The sequence below is a fragment of the Myripristis murdjan genome, chromosome 16 (genome assembly GCF_902150065.1).
Source record: "Myripristis murdjan chromosome 16, fMyrMur1.1, whole genome shotgun sequence".
Taxonomy (NCBI): Eukaryota; Metazoa; Chordata; class Actinopteri; order Holocentriformes; family Holocentridae; genus Myripristis; species Myripristis murdjan.
The window spans coordinates 26,503,214-26,520,740 of record NC_043995.1 but is presented as its reverse complement, the minus strand read 5'-3'; the positions used below and the strand labels follow the sequence as shown (position 1 = coordinate 26,520,740).

Below are 17,527 nucleotides of genomic sequence, written 5' to 3'. Positions count from 1 at the left end.
AAAAAAAAATCAATACATCTTCATGTATTGCGCCCTGTCTATTGTTGAGTGTCAAAACCAAAGTACAAAACTGAACAAACGACTGAACAAAAATCAAATCAATGCAATGGTTTTTGCCTTAAACATTGCTACTGCATTACATTTCTGAAATCAGAAATGTGATGCAGTGAAATTTCTTTGTTTGTTTGGCTAGGGTTGAAAATCAGAGACAAGTCAGTTGACGAATGGGACAGCCACAAAGAAATCGTGTAATCCTCAGCCAGCAATACTAATAAACCTGTGTATAAACTGGAAACCAGCCCACTCGACTGTATTGTGGCATTATAGAAAACAGATCAATCAAAAATTAACATTACTTATTTTTTAATACTCTGAAGTCGGCTCAATCATTGCATTGTCTGTAAAGTTAGACTGTACAGGCCTTTTTTGGAAGCTCTCAGTAAGAGGCAGTAAATCGAGAGTGAAACAATATGATTAAACAAAATGCTTGACAGCGAGAGTAATTGGATTTCCAATTTACATGGAGCTTGAAGGTGGTTTGACTCGGTTTTGTAAGGGCAAAGATAGACTCTGGGGTGAATTTTCCTGTAATCAATAAGCTGCCCCCTCCCAGCCCCCTGAACCTTTATCTATTTCCTCAGATCGAGCCCGAGTTTGTATTGATCTGTGCCAGTGACAGATGGGCTTGTATCCGCCTCCGAGGTTGCCGATACAGACTGACGTTGCTCGCTGTGGTGGAGTCACTGTTGTGCATACAGATCAGCGGGACACATATCAGGCAGGTCAAAGTTCACTTGTGTTATGCATCATGAGCCAAATGTACATAGCTACACAATAAAAACAGGCCACGCAGAGGTAAGTCCAGGATACAGTAAATTTACACTGTTACACTTCAAATGGGCTATTAATGATACTCAAGTAAAATAATGGTGTCTTGAAATAAGAAGATGCTGACTGGATTGATGGGATTATGTTAGGAATAATGAATGATTCAGGTCATGTTTCTTTCTTTTTTTGCCTTTTGGTTTCCAAAATGCCTATATTTTACCTATGCTTTTTTATATATATAACTTCAATACAGTCTTTCCTTTGAATAATTAAATAGTAGGTAGTTAGATAATGCAATGGTTTTAGTTTAACAGTTTTTAAAACATTTGTATTCTCTTCTTTGCGATTTCTCTCACAATACTGCAATATTACATCAAAGGTGGGCTTCATGTGCAAGATTAGCAGTGACCGATCAACAAAAAGCCCCAGACGGCTCTTTGGAAAATTTCTATTTTTTTGTGGACCCGCCCTTTAATCCAAATGAGGAAGTACTTTCCGTCCATTCCCTCCTTGGGGTTTGTCCCAGTGCTCACACTTGCGGTCTTTGTGTCTAACCACTTGAGTTGTGCATTTCCAGAAACTGGCCAAAGTGTGTAAGCAGGCATGAGGACTGCAAATGTTCAGAGGTTTTGTCAGCGCACGTCAAGACAAAAGGAAGGAAATGATGTCTGCACTGGTTTTTATGACCCTAAGATGAAATAGACAGGATACATTTTCTATGTACTTAAAGGCCAAATTAGCGATCCAAACAGCAGGGTGACTACAATCATAATACAGAAATAAAGATGTCAGTAAACAAGGTAATTATTAGATCACACTTACCTACTGGGGATAGAAGTTAATGTAAGTTTTACTTGCATAGAAATGTTTTCTCACTGGTATCTAACTTCATCGAGGCATACAAACTTCTGATGAAGTTTTAGATGCACTTGCAGACTAAAATACTGCTCCCTAATTAGGAATAAAGGTCATTAAAGTGAAAGCACACCTATGTTCGGGTATTTTCAGACATGTTATGGTCTCTAATACTTCCTCAGTATTGTGTGAACACACACTCAAGGCCGCACGACTACAAGTGAGAGCACTGGAGCACAGCCAGTGCTCAGTCTGTCACCGTCCGCCCTGTCGTCTCTGACCTGGAAACATCTGGAGAGGGACGGGGGATGGCTGGCGCTCAAGATGAGTTAAACACCACCTGAAACCAAATCTAAAGAGACATTCCTATCAAAATATATGGTTACAGGCTGTGTTGTTTCATCACAAAATTCCCTCAGGCTAAAGTTCAGACACAAATGAGTACATATGTTAAATATATTGCAGTCTCACAAAGAATAAAACTGTGAATGTGTGCAACAGCAGGAGCAGAAACGTGATAATAAAATATTTAAAAGTGCAAAAGTGCATACAAGCCACAGTCTGTCTCTCTTCACTGAAAATAGTGTTTACAATCAAACAGGATTTTTGCTTATTTGTGCACATTCAGGGGAGATATTTAGCTTTCCAGGATATCAGATATAATATTGTGTAAAATGACACTTGCACGCTGCACTGATGTTGTCTCGGTAGTTCACTGAGCAGTGTTACACGTCAGCAGGTCTTTGTCAGGGAATCCGTTTTCCATTTCATTGTCTCCGCCTCTGTCTCAAACACTTGTGAGTACATTCCCTCTTGCCATTCAAATCAATGCAGTTTTGATGGAATAAAAGCTGATAGCGTGAACATGACCCAGCTTTTCCTGTTGGTGTTTGGAGCCTCTGGCAAAATCCCGCAGTTAAGCGGTCAGTACACCAAGAATACACTTTTATTTTGGCAACTGAGCCATATTCAAAGGACCTGGCAGTCCGGCCCACATTTATTTTCCCACGGGAGTAAATCCAGGATGACGGTTACTAAATCCTGTCTTTCCCAATAACCACTTTCTATTTGTGTAGCAATCCTTTCTTACACTGGGTTAATGCCAGAGTACAGATATGTGGAACAAAAAAGCAAATCTGTGTAAACACATTGTTATCGCTTAGCATTTAACCTGTCATTATCGCCTGCGCCCTGGCCTACATTGTGTGCATGCAATCTAACAAAATGGTTTGAAAATTTGATAGACACTTGTGGATACACAAAACATAATAAAACAGTATTTATCTTTGCTGATCTACCCTGTCATTTACATTTTTCTCAACTAACATTTGCATGGCTCTGCTAAATGTCATTTTCTATCATATATCTACCATCTCTTTTCCCTGTGTACAGTGCAGTCTCTTCCTCTTTCATATGATACAATCTCTTATAATAAATACCTATTATCTCTTCTTATGTGCTCGTGCTGTATCGTCACATCATGAATAGCGCTACTGACATTATCAAATAGCAGCCCCTCTGGAAAATAACATGTATGTGCTGCCGTGGGATGAACCACTGGGGGCTTTTCCTGTGAACTGAAGAGACATCTTGTGGTGAGGAGGAGACAAACCTATAGGCCAAGGTCAAAAAGATAAAATGTGATCAATAGCTTGACTGGATATGGAAGTCATTTATCATTTCAGCGTCCAGATGTGCACCATAAGGACAGGACAACCTTTGTGATTATTTTTCATGATTTGATTTATTTCCGTGAGCTAAAACAGCTGAACTAGCTCAAACTGCCCGTATGTTTAAGGAAATAATGGCCTCTTAGTGTCATATGTAATAGACTTTAATATGTGAATGTGCAGGCCTCTTATTTAGGTGTGCTTTGCAATCAATAATTTGATTAACCACTTACCGAAAGATGATCTCCCAAATTTCAATAGAAAGCAGTGTGATGAATGAAGGTTACATTTATCATTTGATGGACAATTTTTTCATCTTATCGTACAACTAGTGCATATATTTCTGCTGTAGTGGCGCCAGAGTAAATAAAACCTCAAATACTCACAGAGTTAATGCCATAGTCTGCCCACTCAGTCAGTGTGCATAAAAGACCACATACTGGTGCATTAAAAATGAATCTGTTACTCTCAGGCAGGAATCCCTATATTTCAGTTTTGCAGGCATCGAACATGGTGAACGCAGGATTGTTTACCTGATGCATCTGCAGGTTAAGTAAAGCCGGGCAAAACAACAGCTAGACGTACACTAGACGTATGTCTCTGTTCCACCTTCCTCAGCCGGTTGTCATTATCGCAAATATTTTACCAGTGTTCCACCTGGTGCACAAAACCACAAACAACAAAAGGAAATACTCTTCTGGGCAGAAAAAAAAAAAAAAAACACTTTCCATTGAAGCTCGTTAAAAGCCCATGCTTTCTTGTTCAGCTCCAAGCTTCTAATGCTGGCTCACTGTCTGTGTATTATGGATCATGTTCATACTTTTCCAATATAAAAGGAATTTTCTGTCTTGGAAAGAAGGGGCAAAGGAATAAGTGCACAACCCTCATAGAAAGGAGGTGATTTTTCCCAGCAGAGTGACATCACACTTAGGCCTCCACAGTGTGTGTATGTGTGTGTGTTTACCGGCATCAGTGTGTACCGCCCATCACGCCACATACTGTTGAGTCCCTGCGAAGCCTATTCTCCCCTTTCTGATGGTACCAAGCTGGGATAGTGTGAGATCTGACAGTGGGACGACACAGGGAGACCCGAGAAAACAGGAAGTGCTGGGCGGCCTCGCCGAGTCCTCCTCTGCCCAGCAGACCAGCATCATTTTTCTTTAAATGTCACCTCGTCCTCTTCCTCGCTCCACTTCCCTGTGTTCCATTTAACAGTAGAGCTGATGGTGATATCGGTCTGTGTGTGCCACAGTCTGGTTTATAATGCACAGCGGCCATGACTGAGGGCTGACTGTCATGGTGTGTGCTCACAAACACAGAGGCTCTTTCACTGGCTGTCACTGTGACGGACTGATTTTGAAAGTGCTGCTTCTGCTGGGGGGGAATTTCATCCCTTCTTATGATGCTTGAAGTGACCAATAACTTCCTCCCACTCCTGATGTCATTCCCGGATTGCGGCAGTTCAACATCCCACATGATCACAAAAGTATTATTCTCATTTTCCTGAAATAGCATTTTGGCTGCATGACTGTGTAATGTTATTACACTACTTGTCACTTCTTACTTACCGTGAACACCAAATGCCCAAAAATCTCTGTGGCTGGGTTATGTTTTTGAGCATGCACACTTTTGAAAAATTTAGAGGAACCGGTACCGTGGTCATGGCAACCATGGTGAAACTGCAACAAGAAGGGTTTTGTCTTAGTGGCAAAAGGGCCTCTTAGCTGCCCCTACTGTGACTGGCCTCCTTTTTATGCAGTCTGTGTCTGACTCTCTCTCTGTCTCTTTCTAGCTCTCTCTCTCTCTCTCTCTCTCTCTCTCTCTCTCTCTCTCTCTCTCTCTCGCTGTCTCTCTAGCTCTCTCTCTCTCTCTCTCTCTCTCTCTCTCTCTCTCTCTCCCTCTCTCTCTCTCTCTCCACGACACAGGCACAGACACTGAGAAACCAGTCTATTTTCTTTATTTTCCCAAGGTGCAGGGTGTCCCTGCATGGGGAGTGTTTACAGGATGTTATCTGTCTCAGTGCCGGCCCCTCATCCATCTGAGTGGGTTTCCGTGGAATGTGTGAGGGAGAAGAGTTCCAAAGGGGGAGTGACAACAGGGAGAGAGAGAGAGAGAGGGAGAGAGAGAGAGTCTATATATACATCCCAAGGAGGCTGGTGCGCAAAGGCACAGCTGGACTGTTGGATAAGTAGACTGGACCCCACTGGATACTTTAGCTTGTAAGGTGAGTTTTTATTCTGCTCTAATTTGTCTTTTTCCTGAAAATGGAATAAAAACATCATTAAGTTAGTTTTTCTCAGATTTTGCCACCATTATTGCAAGCTGACCTTGATTAACAGCTGTGGGAACTGGGAGACTTTGGAGAAGCTGGATTGAAAATGTATTTTTCTTTGGACTTGTGCAGCAAAACAGGCTGTGTAATACAATTTCGCTGAAACTGCTATGTCACAGGCAGAGATGGTATATGGTTGACGGATGTGGTCTTGTTGATGCCTTAAGACTTAAAGGATGTGGTCTCCACGAGGCTCCTATAGATTGGTGGTTGATCAAGCACTGTGTGGGACTCGCCTTTTTTTTCTTTCTCATAAAGTAATTATATCTTTGATATTCCTTTAAAGAAGACAAACTTTGATTTTACAAGGGAAGATATTTCCAAGCACAAACCAAGACAGTTAATCAGTAAGTATTTTCTTTCACTGTTTTATTTATTTTTTTCTTCTTTAGCTTAGAATGCCTATAGTTCAATTTAAAATGAGTCACAATTAAATTCCACTACTTAATTCCGAATTCCAGTGTACAGCTGTACCTTTGTTGTCATTTACATCAACTGTTTCAAATAGGAATGTGAAAAATTGTTTAGGCTCTGATGGTATCTGACTGAACAAAGGAAAATGTAATTAGTGCAGTGATAGTCCTTAGGACAGCCTGTAAAATGACACCATTGATCTCATCACTGCAGCAATTACTGGTAAGAACAGGATCAGTGGATGTAGATATTAACCTGTATTTTTTTTTTTTTTTTTTTTCTGTTATTTCATACCTGATGGTTATAAAACACAGTATATTGTATGTGCTTGGTAGTTTTGGTTTCAGTGACATTAGAGGTTGTTATTAGAGGGGAAGTATGGTTGCCATTACAGAACAAGTGTAGTAGTGGGGATTTTCTTCTTTCAGACCTGGGTGTGCCTTTTTCTGAACTGGAGATGGGCTCCAGGGACTGAGACATGTGTTAGGTCATCTCTCCTGTGTGTTTTACATAGAAAACCACAATACAGTTGGCAAAGTAAATCCCCGTTTTTCCCATGTTGTGAACATCTGTGTTTGCTTTGGGTCTTGGCTATTGTTAGAGCAGTAATTTACATCCCAAAGGGCTGATATACTGCCATGTTGCACAATATACCACGTCATAATTTGTGAATACACATACCATGTTTGTTATTTGTTCTGAGCTGCCACACTTGTTTACTCTAAGCTTCATTTGAGCAATTTCATCCGTTTTTTGCTATGTGCGTCAGTGCCACCAAGGCTCTAATCGAGTCCCTCTCATTAAATGAGGGTGCGGCATGAAACTGGATACCTGCATGTGCTGACATGACCTACCGTTTGCTTTATTGTAGGGTTTGTTTGTCAGAAAGGTGTTCAGTGAAAGAATGACTTAATGTCCATTGGTGTTTCTTCAAAGTGGGTTTATTACTGTAATAAAAAAGAGGACAGCTAAAAATTATCTGAAATGTGATATCACACTACAATCAAGTTTACAAGGGTTTCATGTTTCTTCTTCTTTCAGGCACCGGCATAGTCTCTGGCGGTGGAAATTCCAAGGTTGGATTAGTTAGACTACAACAAATAACCTAAAGATGAACAGTGTGGCAGATTGGCTCCTACAGAACAGGGGCAAGATTGAGAAAGGCGTGGAGATCATGGGGCAAGCCTCTGAAGTGCTTGCAGCCACTGTAGGCCAACTTCACCCGGTCTTGGAGGCTGTGTTTGTTGCCTCTGCCGAAATCCTCAGCAACCCGGAGGGGAAGGAGGCACGCTACCTGACGGAGCAATTTGACCTGGTCAACCAGAAACTTGAGGGAATCCAAGATGAGATAGATAAAATTGGCCTGGAGTTGCAGAGAACATCTATGAACAAGCAGAACTTTGATCGAGAAGCCCAGATGCTCACCCAGTATGAAAAGTTCCAGGATTTTGTCAATGCTAAGCCAAAGTTCAAAGAGAAGAAGATGGAGAAGTTCCTCAGCCAGTACGAGAACACAGATGGCGACTTGAACTTGGACGCCCTCTACAATGCTGTCACTGGGGAGAACACCTCAGGAGATCCCATGCTGGATACTGTAGTCGCCATAGAGCAGAGAAGCAGAAGGGCAGTTGAGGATTTCTGTGCCCGGCTGAAGAAGCTTTTTGTGGTGGGCATTATTGCTGTTATGGGCTATGCCGCCCTCAAAGAAGGGGTCGTGGGGGAGGAGATGGTCAAGAAGTGGCAGGACCGAATGGAGGATGTGGAGAAACGAATGAAAGCTGCAGTTGACGACTGCACAGAGAACTTTGCTGATCAGGCCAAACTGGACATGGAGCACCAGGTTCAGGAGAAACCCGGCAGCGTCGACCTTGACTACACCAAATCCCTTTTGGATTCACTTGTTAAGAAATACGATTGGGTGAACTGGTCCATCAGGGTCTTCAATGACAAGGAGCGCATTTTCTTTTTCAACTGGCTGGCAGGGAAAAAGTACCACGGAAGTGGAGGCGGCGTTAACTACTTTGACATTTTGACCAAGAACAACATCAAAGTGGTGATCTCGTTTTGTGTTAACCCCAAGCCTATTAACAAGAGTCAGATCCAAGAGGAGATTGAGAAGCAGAAGCTGAAGGGAAACATGATGGATGTGGCACAGTCTTTGAGCAGGAGGTTCCCGAGCTGCCTGGTCCATGCTGTCAGCCATTACAAGGAGGTGGTGGAGGCCAACAACTTCCTTGAGGATTGTTACTACTATGGAAAACACAAGAGAGCCTACTTATGTATCCACCCTGAGTAATCTTACGACAACATAGAATAAAACATATGCATATGAGGAGAACCAGCTCCAAATACAATTCATGAATGTTTTTCTTTCGTTTTTTTTTTTTTACCAGAGTCCTATAGAGATGTCTTCATTGTAAAAGTGATTATTGATAAATACAATCATTGCTCATAATCTGCTTTGCTTGGGGTCTGGAACGTGAATCGCTTCACTTGCATTGACTTTTATCCTTCAACAGAATGTGTTCCTGTTCTCTGTGGATAAGACACAGTATTTGCCTTGACAGCTTTGGATTTATCTACAGGTGTTTAGTGTGCCATAGAAGTTTCACTAATGTGGCATTCCAGCTTTTTCAGAGCCATACATATCCATGCCAGCTTCAACTTAAATGTGTTATGGAAAACATAGAATGACTTTCCACCCACTGGGTATTACAGTATATATATATATATAAAAAAAACTTCCACTCCAAACATGCTGTTGTGGGTGCAATAGATTACTGCAGGGTTATAATCTCTTTAGTCCACTTTTTTTAATGACTGTTTATTTTCATTTGTAATAAATCAAATATGAATGATTTTGTCATCATTGGTCATCATTAACTGCTATTAAATATCATTTTTAAATGTTATAAGCTGATTAGCAGGCCTGTCACCATTACTGAAAATTATTATGCACTAGGAAATAATTGTTATATTTGCTTTTCACCAAAGTTTCATTAGAAGATATTATGCTTTAACTACGTGCGATTATTTATCAAAGGGGTGGAGGTGCCGCTGTAATAATATAGCAGCAGTCCATTATGTTCAGCAACTTCGTTTTCCACCACCCAAGTTCTGTTTTTTTTTTTTTTTTTCTCCCTTCTGCCTGCCTGGGTGTGTCTCTCCTAACATGAGAACCACATGACCAATAGAAAGACAAACAGTCGGGAAGTTAGTGTGTCTTCCGCAAACTTTTTTAAGGTGAGTTCATCTCTGATCACAATGATTAAACAGCGGCCACGGACATTTAACGCAGCCTATGTGTAATAATTAGTGTCTCCTTGACGCTTTAAGAGTAAATGTTGGATTTATTTGACTCGGGTCGCTCGTTACATAACCGAGCACTTTGCACTTTTTCACTCTGGCCTGGTCTGGATTTAAATGCCTTATGCGTCTTCATTTTCAATGAAGTTTCAGCTTTGTATGGTCTGATTAGATGAAGTAGCAAGTTTTTGCGCTGATAAAACAATAATTTCATTATGGGCGTTGGCTGCCAGCTCTATCACTGCTTCTTTTTTTTTTTTTTTTTTTAATTCCAGGAAGTGTCCAACTTCTAAGGCGTAATACTGTAGGCTTGATGTGGCAGCGTTGTAACATAATCCAATCCGCCGTGTTAACCTTTGGTGTTTGTTTGTCTCGCTGTCCTCGGGCGGTGTATGATACAATTAGAGCCCCTTGTACACGTAGTGATCAATACATTTTCCATTAAGTGGGCGCATTAACAGACCGTTTAGTTTTTATGTCAGCTGCAGGGCTTTCCCTCGCTGCCCGCAGGCTGGACGGTCAGTGCTGCCGGAGGAGCCGCTTGGCCCTCTTCGTGTTTAGAAAAAGCGTCGACAGACAATCTGAAGTGAAACATGAACTTGTTACAGCCCAACAAAGCCGGATACTCTAGTGCTTCCATGTATAACTCCCCTATGCCGTCTTGTGTATGTGTGCAGATGTAGATGGCAGCAGACAAAGCCACTATGTTGTGGTTCAACATATTAAATAAATATATAAATAAATAAATACTGAATGTTACTAAATTAAGTGGTATTGCTAGTATGCCAGAAAAATAACAGATATGAACATTATGAACATATTATGCAAATTAAATGTAATAAATGCTGTATGCAAATATGTGCATATTATTTCATAAAAGTGAATATTGCTGTTTGGAAAATCTGTGTGGTTATGCTTGTTGCCTCCATCGCCTTGCATCTGTATTTCTGTTACATGAGCTGCAAATGCACCTCCAGCTCCTTGTGTCTGAGGATGTGATTTCTCCAAGCACTGTCTGGTTATACTTGTAATGTCTGTGCAGAGGTGCCTGGCATGCACTCAGTTTAACAACCTGCGGGAACCTGAGAGAGGAGATTTCAGTGGGGAAAAACAGGAATCACATGTTTTAGCATGGCCAAATCAAATGAGAAACAGGATTATAAATGCTGTTACATTCGACTGGCATTGCTTGTGATTTTTGGTTTTGTCCTGAACAATAAAAGGCAACCATGCAAGTAATAGTTTTTGTATATTCCACTGGTGACTGTTTCAGTTATGTGGCCAACATTCATAAGATGCTCATGAATGTAAATGGGAAAGCATCAGACAGATAGCTGCGTCCACAGCTGTGTGTCTGTGCTGCAGTTTAAACAGCAGTGCGTGTTTTCTGTGGAAGCTTCACTACCCAGGGCTGCGTCTGACAGCTGCAGAGGTGTGTGATGTGTCGAGCTGAGAAATGGGTGCCATCTCACTGCAATCCTCTGCAGTGTAAAGAAAACCCCCGGGGACAGACATCAGCAGTGGGCTGAACGAGCTGACAGAATAATTTCCATTGTCTGGTTGCCTTGGTAACTTGCTGAGTTGCGATGGAAAACGCACCCTTGCCCAGCAAGTTTAACCTCTTCCAGTTAATCACTTCCCACGCCCGCTGCACCAGTATTGACTAGGCTGGCTGAACGAGAGACAACACTGCTGTTTAAATGTGCACACCACTCGGTATAAAAAATAGAATTGCAACACCTCTCTTTCAAAGCCAAGAAACAGAAAACCGAGACACAAACCTGTGATAACGGGTATTATTTTTAGAGCTGCACCAGACAGCTGATGTTAAGATTCATGGAGCTAAAAGAAGATTATTTGAACTCCTGTACCAAAGTTGCCTTTCCTCTTGTAGACCTTAAACTAGATTGCACATAGAGATGAATTTGCATACCCGGAAAACTGACCTTCGGTGCTTTTCAAGTTTCAGTCTTAGTTCTCTGTTTTCTGGCTTAATGAGGAGTTGTTTGTGTGCACCAGTACTGATTTGAATGTGCTAAACCATGAGAATAACAAGGCCTGCACAGCCTTAATCATTTCACCCCAGCTGGGTTACTGCGGGGAGTTCACATTTTTAAAGGGCAATGCTCTTGACTGGAAATACTTTATCTTGCATAGCAATAGTCCACCTGTTTCAGAAAATACATTCACCTTTGAAAAAATAATAACTTAACCTTTACATAACTATATTAGTACAACTGAGATCAAGTATGTCTCTGAGTAAAAGAGCAGCAGATGTATTTAGAGACAGAACAACAAAACATTTTCATCAAATGTCAATACATAAAGTAGGGTGAAACTACCATTTACCATTTTTTTTAATCAGTCAATTTTAATTATTTATAGTGTTATACATGAAGCAGTTTTGGATAACATAGTGAAAACCTGTGCATGATGAAACCAAACTGTGCTGCTCCATGTTTCTCCATGTTCAAGATAGGAATCCTAATGAATGAACTGGCCCTTTTACTTAATTGTTGGTATCCCAATTGTGAAGCCATTTGCAGGTACAAGTTTCACAACTCCTGTGTGTAACTCTATACCTCCTGGTCTTCCCTCACTGTTGAATGTCTGTTGCATTGTTGACTCATTGCTCATAGGGTGTGCCCAGCTACAATCCCAGCAGGCACTGCGCACACAGCACTGAAACTCACTTTGCTTGTTGTTTTCCTTTTTCCTTATCAGTTTTCAGTGTGTGGTAAGAAGAGCAAGACAGCCGGCCGCAGTCCAACCACACCAGAATAGTGCTGTAAGTAAAATAAGACAACCATGTATTTGGTTTTGTTGGTAAATTGATACAGCTAGTTTTGTCTTCCTTCTGTTTTTTATGCTTTAAAGCTCAAGGTGTATTGTGCTTTTTTGAAATGTGTTATTTTAAATCAAAAGTTTGAGACATTGTTTTGACCATGCCACTATTTTTTTTTCTTGTTAGAGTCTCCTGGAATATATTTTCACATCGCTTAACCTGAACTACATCAGCAAAGATGACAGACCAGCTACAGAAGCTAGTGGCAGAGAAGAAGGACATGGTGGAGACGGTGATGGAAGTGTTTGAACAAGGAGCTGAAGTAATAGCCAGTATCGCTGGTGACCTCTTCCCTGTTTTCTCCATCGCTGCTCCAATAGTGAAGCTGGCGCTGGACAATGTTGAGAGCAAAGAGGCCGCGTTTATGAAAGAGCAATTCCAGAAGGTCCGTGACCGTCTGGAGGTGGTCTCGGAGGAGATTCAGCGGATCAATGATGAAATCAAGAAAAGTGGAGTGGATGCTGCGTATTTCTCAGTGGAGGAGAACATCACCAACCAGTTCAGGAAGTACATGGACATCCTCAATGCGAAACCCAAGTTCCGTGAGGTCAAGAAGAAGCTTTTCCTGGAACATTTTGTCAAGACTGGTGGTGACAAAAACCTTCACACCCTCTACAGCGCTGTGACAGGAGACAACTTCTCCGGGGAGTCTGTGCTCGAGATAACTCTAAACTATGAGGAGAAAAGTCGGCGACCGATGGAGGACTTCTGCGCCAGAATGAAGAAGCTCTTCTGCATCGGTATCATCGCCTTGATGGGCTACAGTGCCCTGAAAGAATGTGATGATGAGGACGAACTTCTTAAAGACTGGGGTGCGAAGATGAAGGATGTGCAGGCTAAAATGAATGCTGTAATTGAAGACTGCATTATCAGCTTCCCCAAACAGGCTGAGCTGGATTCCCGTCGACTGGTGAGAGACCACTCCGACCTCTCCAACCAGCAGCTAGCCGATGCCCTCATACAGAAGCTGAAGAAGAAATATGACTGGGTGTGCTGGTCTGTGCGTATATTCAGGTCTCCTTCCGGCTTGTTTGCCAGCAAAAAGGAATTCCACTGCCAGACAGGGAAGAGTCGCTTCCAAGTCCCATCATCGGATGACAAACTTAATGTCATGGTGTCCTACAGTGAGTCACCTGAGCCTGTGGACAAGACGCGTATCGAGCAGCTGATCCAAAGTCAGAAGAAGAACACCGTGGTGAATGTAGCCGAGCTTCTGTTTAAGGAGTTGCCTGGTCAGTGTGTGGTCCACACGGTCAAAACCAGCAAAGACCTGGCCTGCTCCTGGAGCTTCTCCGAGGAGCTTCACTACTGGGAGGAGCACAAGAACTTCTACATCTGTGTTCACTCTGCTTGAGGTTTTAAATAGCTCAAGAATCAAAAGCAATAGTTCCGAGGTTGATAGGCTATTACATATTTGCACAGATTCTGACTTTGCCAAGCAATCTGTTCTGCCTCTCTACTGTGCCTTTGCATCCAAACACTACACAGTAGTTGCCTTAATGTTGCACCTCTATCCTGTTTTCATTGAAATATTTCTCCTTTCTTAAGAACCTTTTATTTTCTTGCATACAAATGGGTCATTCCAAAGAAACCTAGATAGCCTCCGTATCTAATAATAATTTATCACTGTCATCCCACAATATAATATAATACAGTTCTTTTTTCACGGCAGCCTTCCTCCAGCCTTTGTGCAGAATACTAATGATGTTTACAGTATTACAGTGTCTTCTATTAGTAATCAGTGTAGTTGTTTGTGAAATATAGTAATCTTCTCCAAGTTGTGCAGTTAGGAGAAATTATTTCATTATTTTGGAAATCTATTGCATTATATGCACCATTATAAATTTGAATTGGGCAGATGACTTTTTTGCTTGTCGTGAGAAGTGTCAACCATCTGTTCCAGCTAAATGCTGCAACGTATGTTAGTTTGAGGGATCGAACCAAGCTGTCGCAGAGAGATTACATTATGGTGGTAGTGATAAGCAGTGAGGCCACCATGCTGAATACATGTAGACCACAGCCGCATGAAAAAAAAAAAAAAAAAAAAGCCACTCCAGAGCCGACATCATGCACTGGGTGATACAGTGTGGACAGTTTCAGTTGAGCATAGATGGGAGCTTTGATGCAGCTTGCAGAGCAAAGTGCATTGCAACTCACAGCACATGACAGCAGCTCTGTGAGCATCACCCTGCATGGTTGGTACCCATTGCATGAAATTGCATCTTCCCACTGGAGAGGCACGCCAAGGCCTAGTGATGGTGTGAGGATGGCGGGAGTGTGTTAACCCTAACCCTAACACCCTAGCTTGGATGTTGAAATCTTTACCTGTGGTACTCTGCAACAGAAACTGGAGTCCTGTGGCTGCTCGAAACTCTCCAATCTAGTGTCCTTTCACTTTAAAAGAACATTTATACAGAGGGTATTCCTTTGCTGGGGAAATTGCACATTTAGACCAATACGTTTTAAATCTTGTCATTGTAAATCCTCTTAAATCTTAGGCTATTTTTTTCCTAAGATTTTGATCACAATTTGCATAATATTGTCTGTCTGGGTAGCATTTCAATGTGGAGATATAAACTGACGCTACTTAAAAATGAAAATGAAAATATAGAAAAAAACCTACATCTTGTCAACCACTGAGTTAATGTGCTTCCTCTGTTTTTGATATACAGATTTTTTAAAAAAATATTTTAAAATCACTGCATTTTGTGATTTTCCCAGCACATCTGACGTTTTTCTTATGTGTAGTGTTTACTGTATACTGTGCACATGTTTTTTAAGTAATAAATATACATTTGGTTAGCTGAACAAAACATGCAACCCATTTAAAATTATCAATACAGAAATGTTATTGATAAAGAAAAGTTATTGATAATAATGTATTTCTATTTTACAACTGTTTAAGAAATTGATATCTGATATATGCTTGTCTCCAAGAATGAGGAGTCAAGTTGATTTGATTGATTTTTACTTTATTTTTCTATATTCATTGTTTGCTGGTGTCTCACAGAGAATATTCCTTTATGAAACACTCCGCCAAAGAAATGAATGTAACAAACTTTCAAAATAAAACATTCCAAATAAAACCCATTTCTTTGAGTGTGCATTTTTAACTTGGAACTGATGTGATAAAAGTTTATGAATGAAGTTTCTTGAATGAAGTTTACCTCAAGCACTTTCTGTCAGAAAAAAAAAATTGCACCGTCCATCCTTAACCTTAACCCTAACCTTAACCTTAACCTTAACCCTAACCTTAACCATGACCTTTACTTTATTTCCTGAAAGAAAGGGCATGAGTCAAATGTCTGTGTTACAACTCCGGGGGCTGACACATCAACATCTTCTGTGCGCACCAACTGAAAAAACATGCAGAAAAAAGTCATACTGATGATGGAAATACCATTTTTTAAGGGGAATTTTTAAAACACGTCAGAATTGTTTTGCAATTGTCATCGTCCTGCTGTTCAAGACAAGGTGAGGTAATACAGGTATATGGTCGCCGTTATTTGTTGTCACTGTTGAAGAGCACTTTATTTACCCAGGGAACATGTCTTCATCGTGCTTACTTCATCATCGCCCCACTTAGAACTATCAGAGTGTTTATTTTATTTTGTTGTTGTTGTTTGGAATATTTTATCGAACTGTGCAGAACAGCAGATGCTCACTAACATGTAGCACTGACACCAGAGTACTCTTAAATTGCAGCTTATTTAGGCCTCCTTTAGTCCAGTAAACACGCTGTTGCTTTGGATATTTACGTATACATAATTAAGAATTTATAGCCAGCAAATAGATCTTTAAAAATGCTTGAATGAGACTGAAATATTTCTGAATATCTTGTTCACAGCAGGTTTTCTCAAACTGTTGTTATGTTATTTTTTGGATACAGTGGAGAAAGACAGGAGAGAGGGGATGATTTGCAGCAAAAGACCCAGGCCAGAATTGAAAGGATATGGCCTCAGTTGTAGTTTGTATGCGCCGTACATGGTGAATCACTGGGGCGCCTCAGTCACACCATTTATTCTAATTACAACAAATTAGTGTGAAAATATGTAATCTTGTTTGAGAAATACCATTTGAGCAAATTTTTTTTTTTCTCAACGTAACTCTTGGTAGTGAGGTAAGACTGGATTCTACTTGCTTGGATTCTTGCTAAACAAAAAAATAAATAGTTTTTTATTGGTATGAAAAGGGGGGCAGGGAATGAGCTGCTCTATCTGCCTGTGCCACTGAGCCGGTGCCATTGAGCAAGGCATTTAACCCCTGATTGTGCTTATGGAAACTTTGTCTTATGGCAGACGGCAAAGAGAACAAGAATGCTACGGTTTGCTAGTTTGGAAACACCCATGGTGCTCTGTAATTATGTGGCCGAGGCCTTTCTATCTTTGGGATGTGAAGTCTCGTGTCCCTGTTTTACACAGGCGGGTCAAGCTCCCCACAGAGGAGCAAGTGCACAAAAAACAGCCCAATGTCAAATTTTATTTAGTGTTTCAATGTATTTTTTGCACTCATACTTGGATATGAGCAAAAGGGAAATCATATTGGTCAGGTTAAGAGAAATCATCAACATCTCTTTTGTGGATGAAACAGTTTCTCTGGCCCTCAACGATCATATTTTGACATTTTGACCACAGGAAACATGCTGCCACTTTTCAATCACCAGCTCCTCCTGTCTCCAGTCAGCTTTGTCAAGGCTTCTCTGCACTGGTGACCATGGTGTTTCTGGTCTTCTTCCACAAAAACAAAGACAAACTAAGAGTACTAATGAAGAGCTTTTTACAAAACGTCATCACAAAGTGCTTGTGAAAACCTGCTAGTGGTGTTGGTCATGTGCCACTTTCCTCTCTGTGCAGTCTACACATGTGGAAAAGTCTGCAATATCATCAGAGACTGCATCATAATCTTGGAGATCAGGTTATTCTTGGAAAAATAAACGCCAACCTTGAGTTTTAGGACTGGACCTTTTTTGTTTGGATTCTTGTTTGCCAGTGGAACAAGACTGAGATGGAAGAAAGTAAAACTGTCTTTTTGGCTCTTTATGGATCAACTCCTGAGTCCTGAATCAATCCTGAGTGTTTTCCATATTTCCAGCAGCTGGTGATCCAGTTACATTTATGCTCCGTGATTCCATCCATGGCTTCATCTGAAACCAAGAACACATTTGCACCATATTTGCTATGATGTAATGCTCAAGACTCCTGAAGATATCTGTGGTTGAACTGGACTGAAGTCAATGAAATCCACAAAGTGAACACAAGCGACACCAAGACAATGACC

At 41.0% G+C, this 17,527-nt stretch overlaps 2 protein-coding genes across 3 annotated transcripts; both read left to right on the top strand.

Moving 5' to 3' along the window:
• Positions 1 to 5,511: 5,511 nt before the first annotated feature.
• Positions 5,512 to 8,958, top strand: rpz5 (rapunzel 5). Its single transcript, XM_030072358.1, has 2 exons — positions 5,512 to 5,572; positions 7,141 to 8,958. Exon 2 carries the CDS (start codon positions 7,211 to 7,213, stop codon positions 8,393 to 8,395), a length of 1,185 nt encoding a protein of 394 aa, XP_029928218.1. The 5' UTR covers positions 5,512 to 5,572; positions 7,141 to 7,210; the 3' UTR covers positions 8,396 to 8,958.
• Positions 5,519 to 14,308, top strand: rpz4 (rapunzel 4). Of its 2 annotated transcripts, none has more exons than XM_030072360.1 (3): positions 5,519 to 5,577; positions 12,130 to 12,193; positions 12,377 to 14,308. In XM_030072360.1, the coding sequence occupies exon 3, from the start codon at positions 12,429 to 12,431 to the stop codon at positions 13,602 to 13,604; it is 1,176 nt and encodes a 391-aa protein (XP_029928220.1). In that variant the 5' UTR covers positions 5,519 to 5,577; positions 12,130 to 12,193; positions 12,377 to 12,428; the 3' UTR covers positions 13,605 to 14,308. The 2 variants fall into 2 exon arrangements, with proteins under 2 accessions (XP_029928220.1, XP_029928219.1); XM_030072359.1 differs by lacking the exon at positions 5,519 to 5,577 and adding an exon at positions 9,050 to 9,342.
• The last annotated feature ends 3,219 nt before the right edge of the window (positions 14,309 to 17,527 follow it).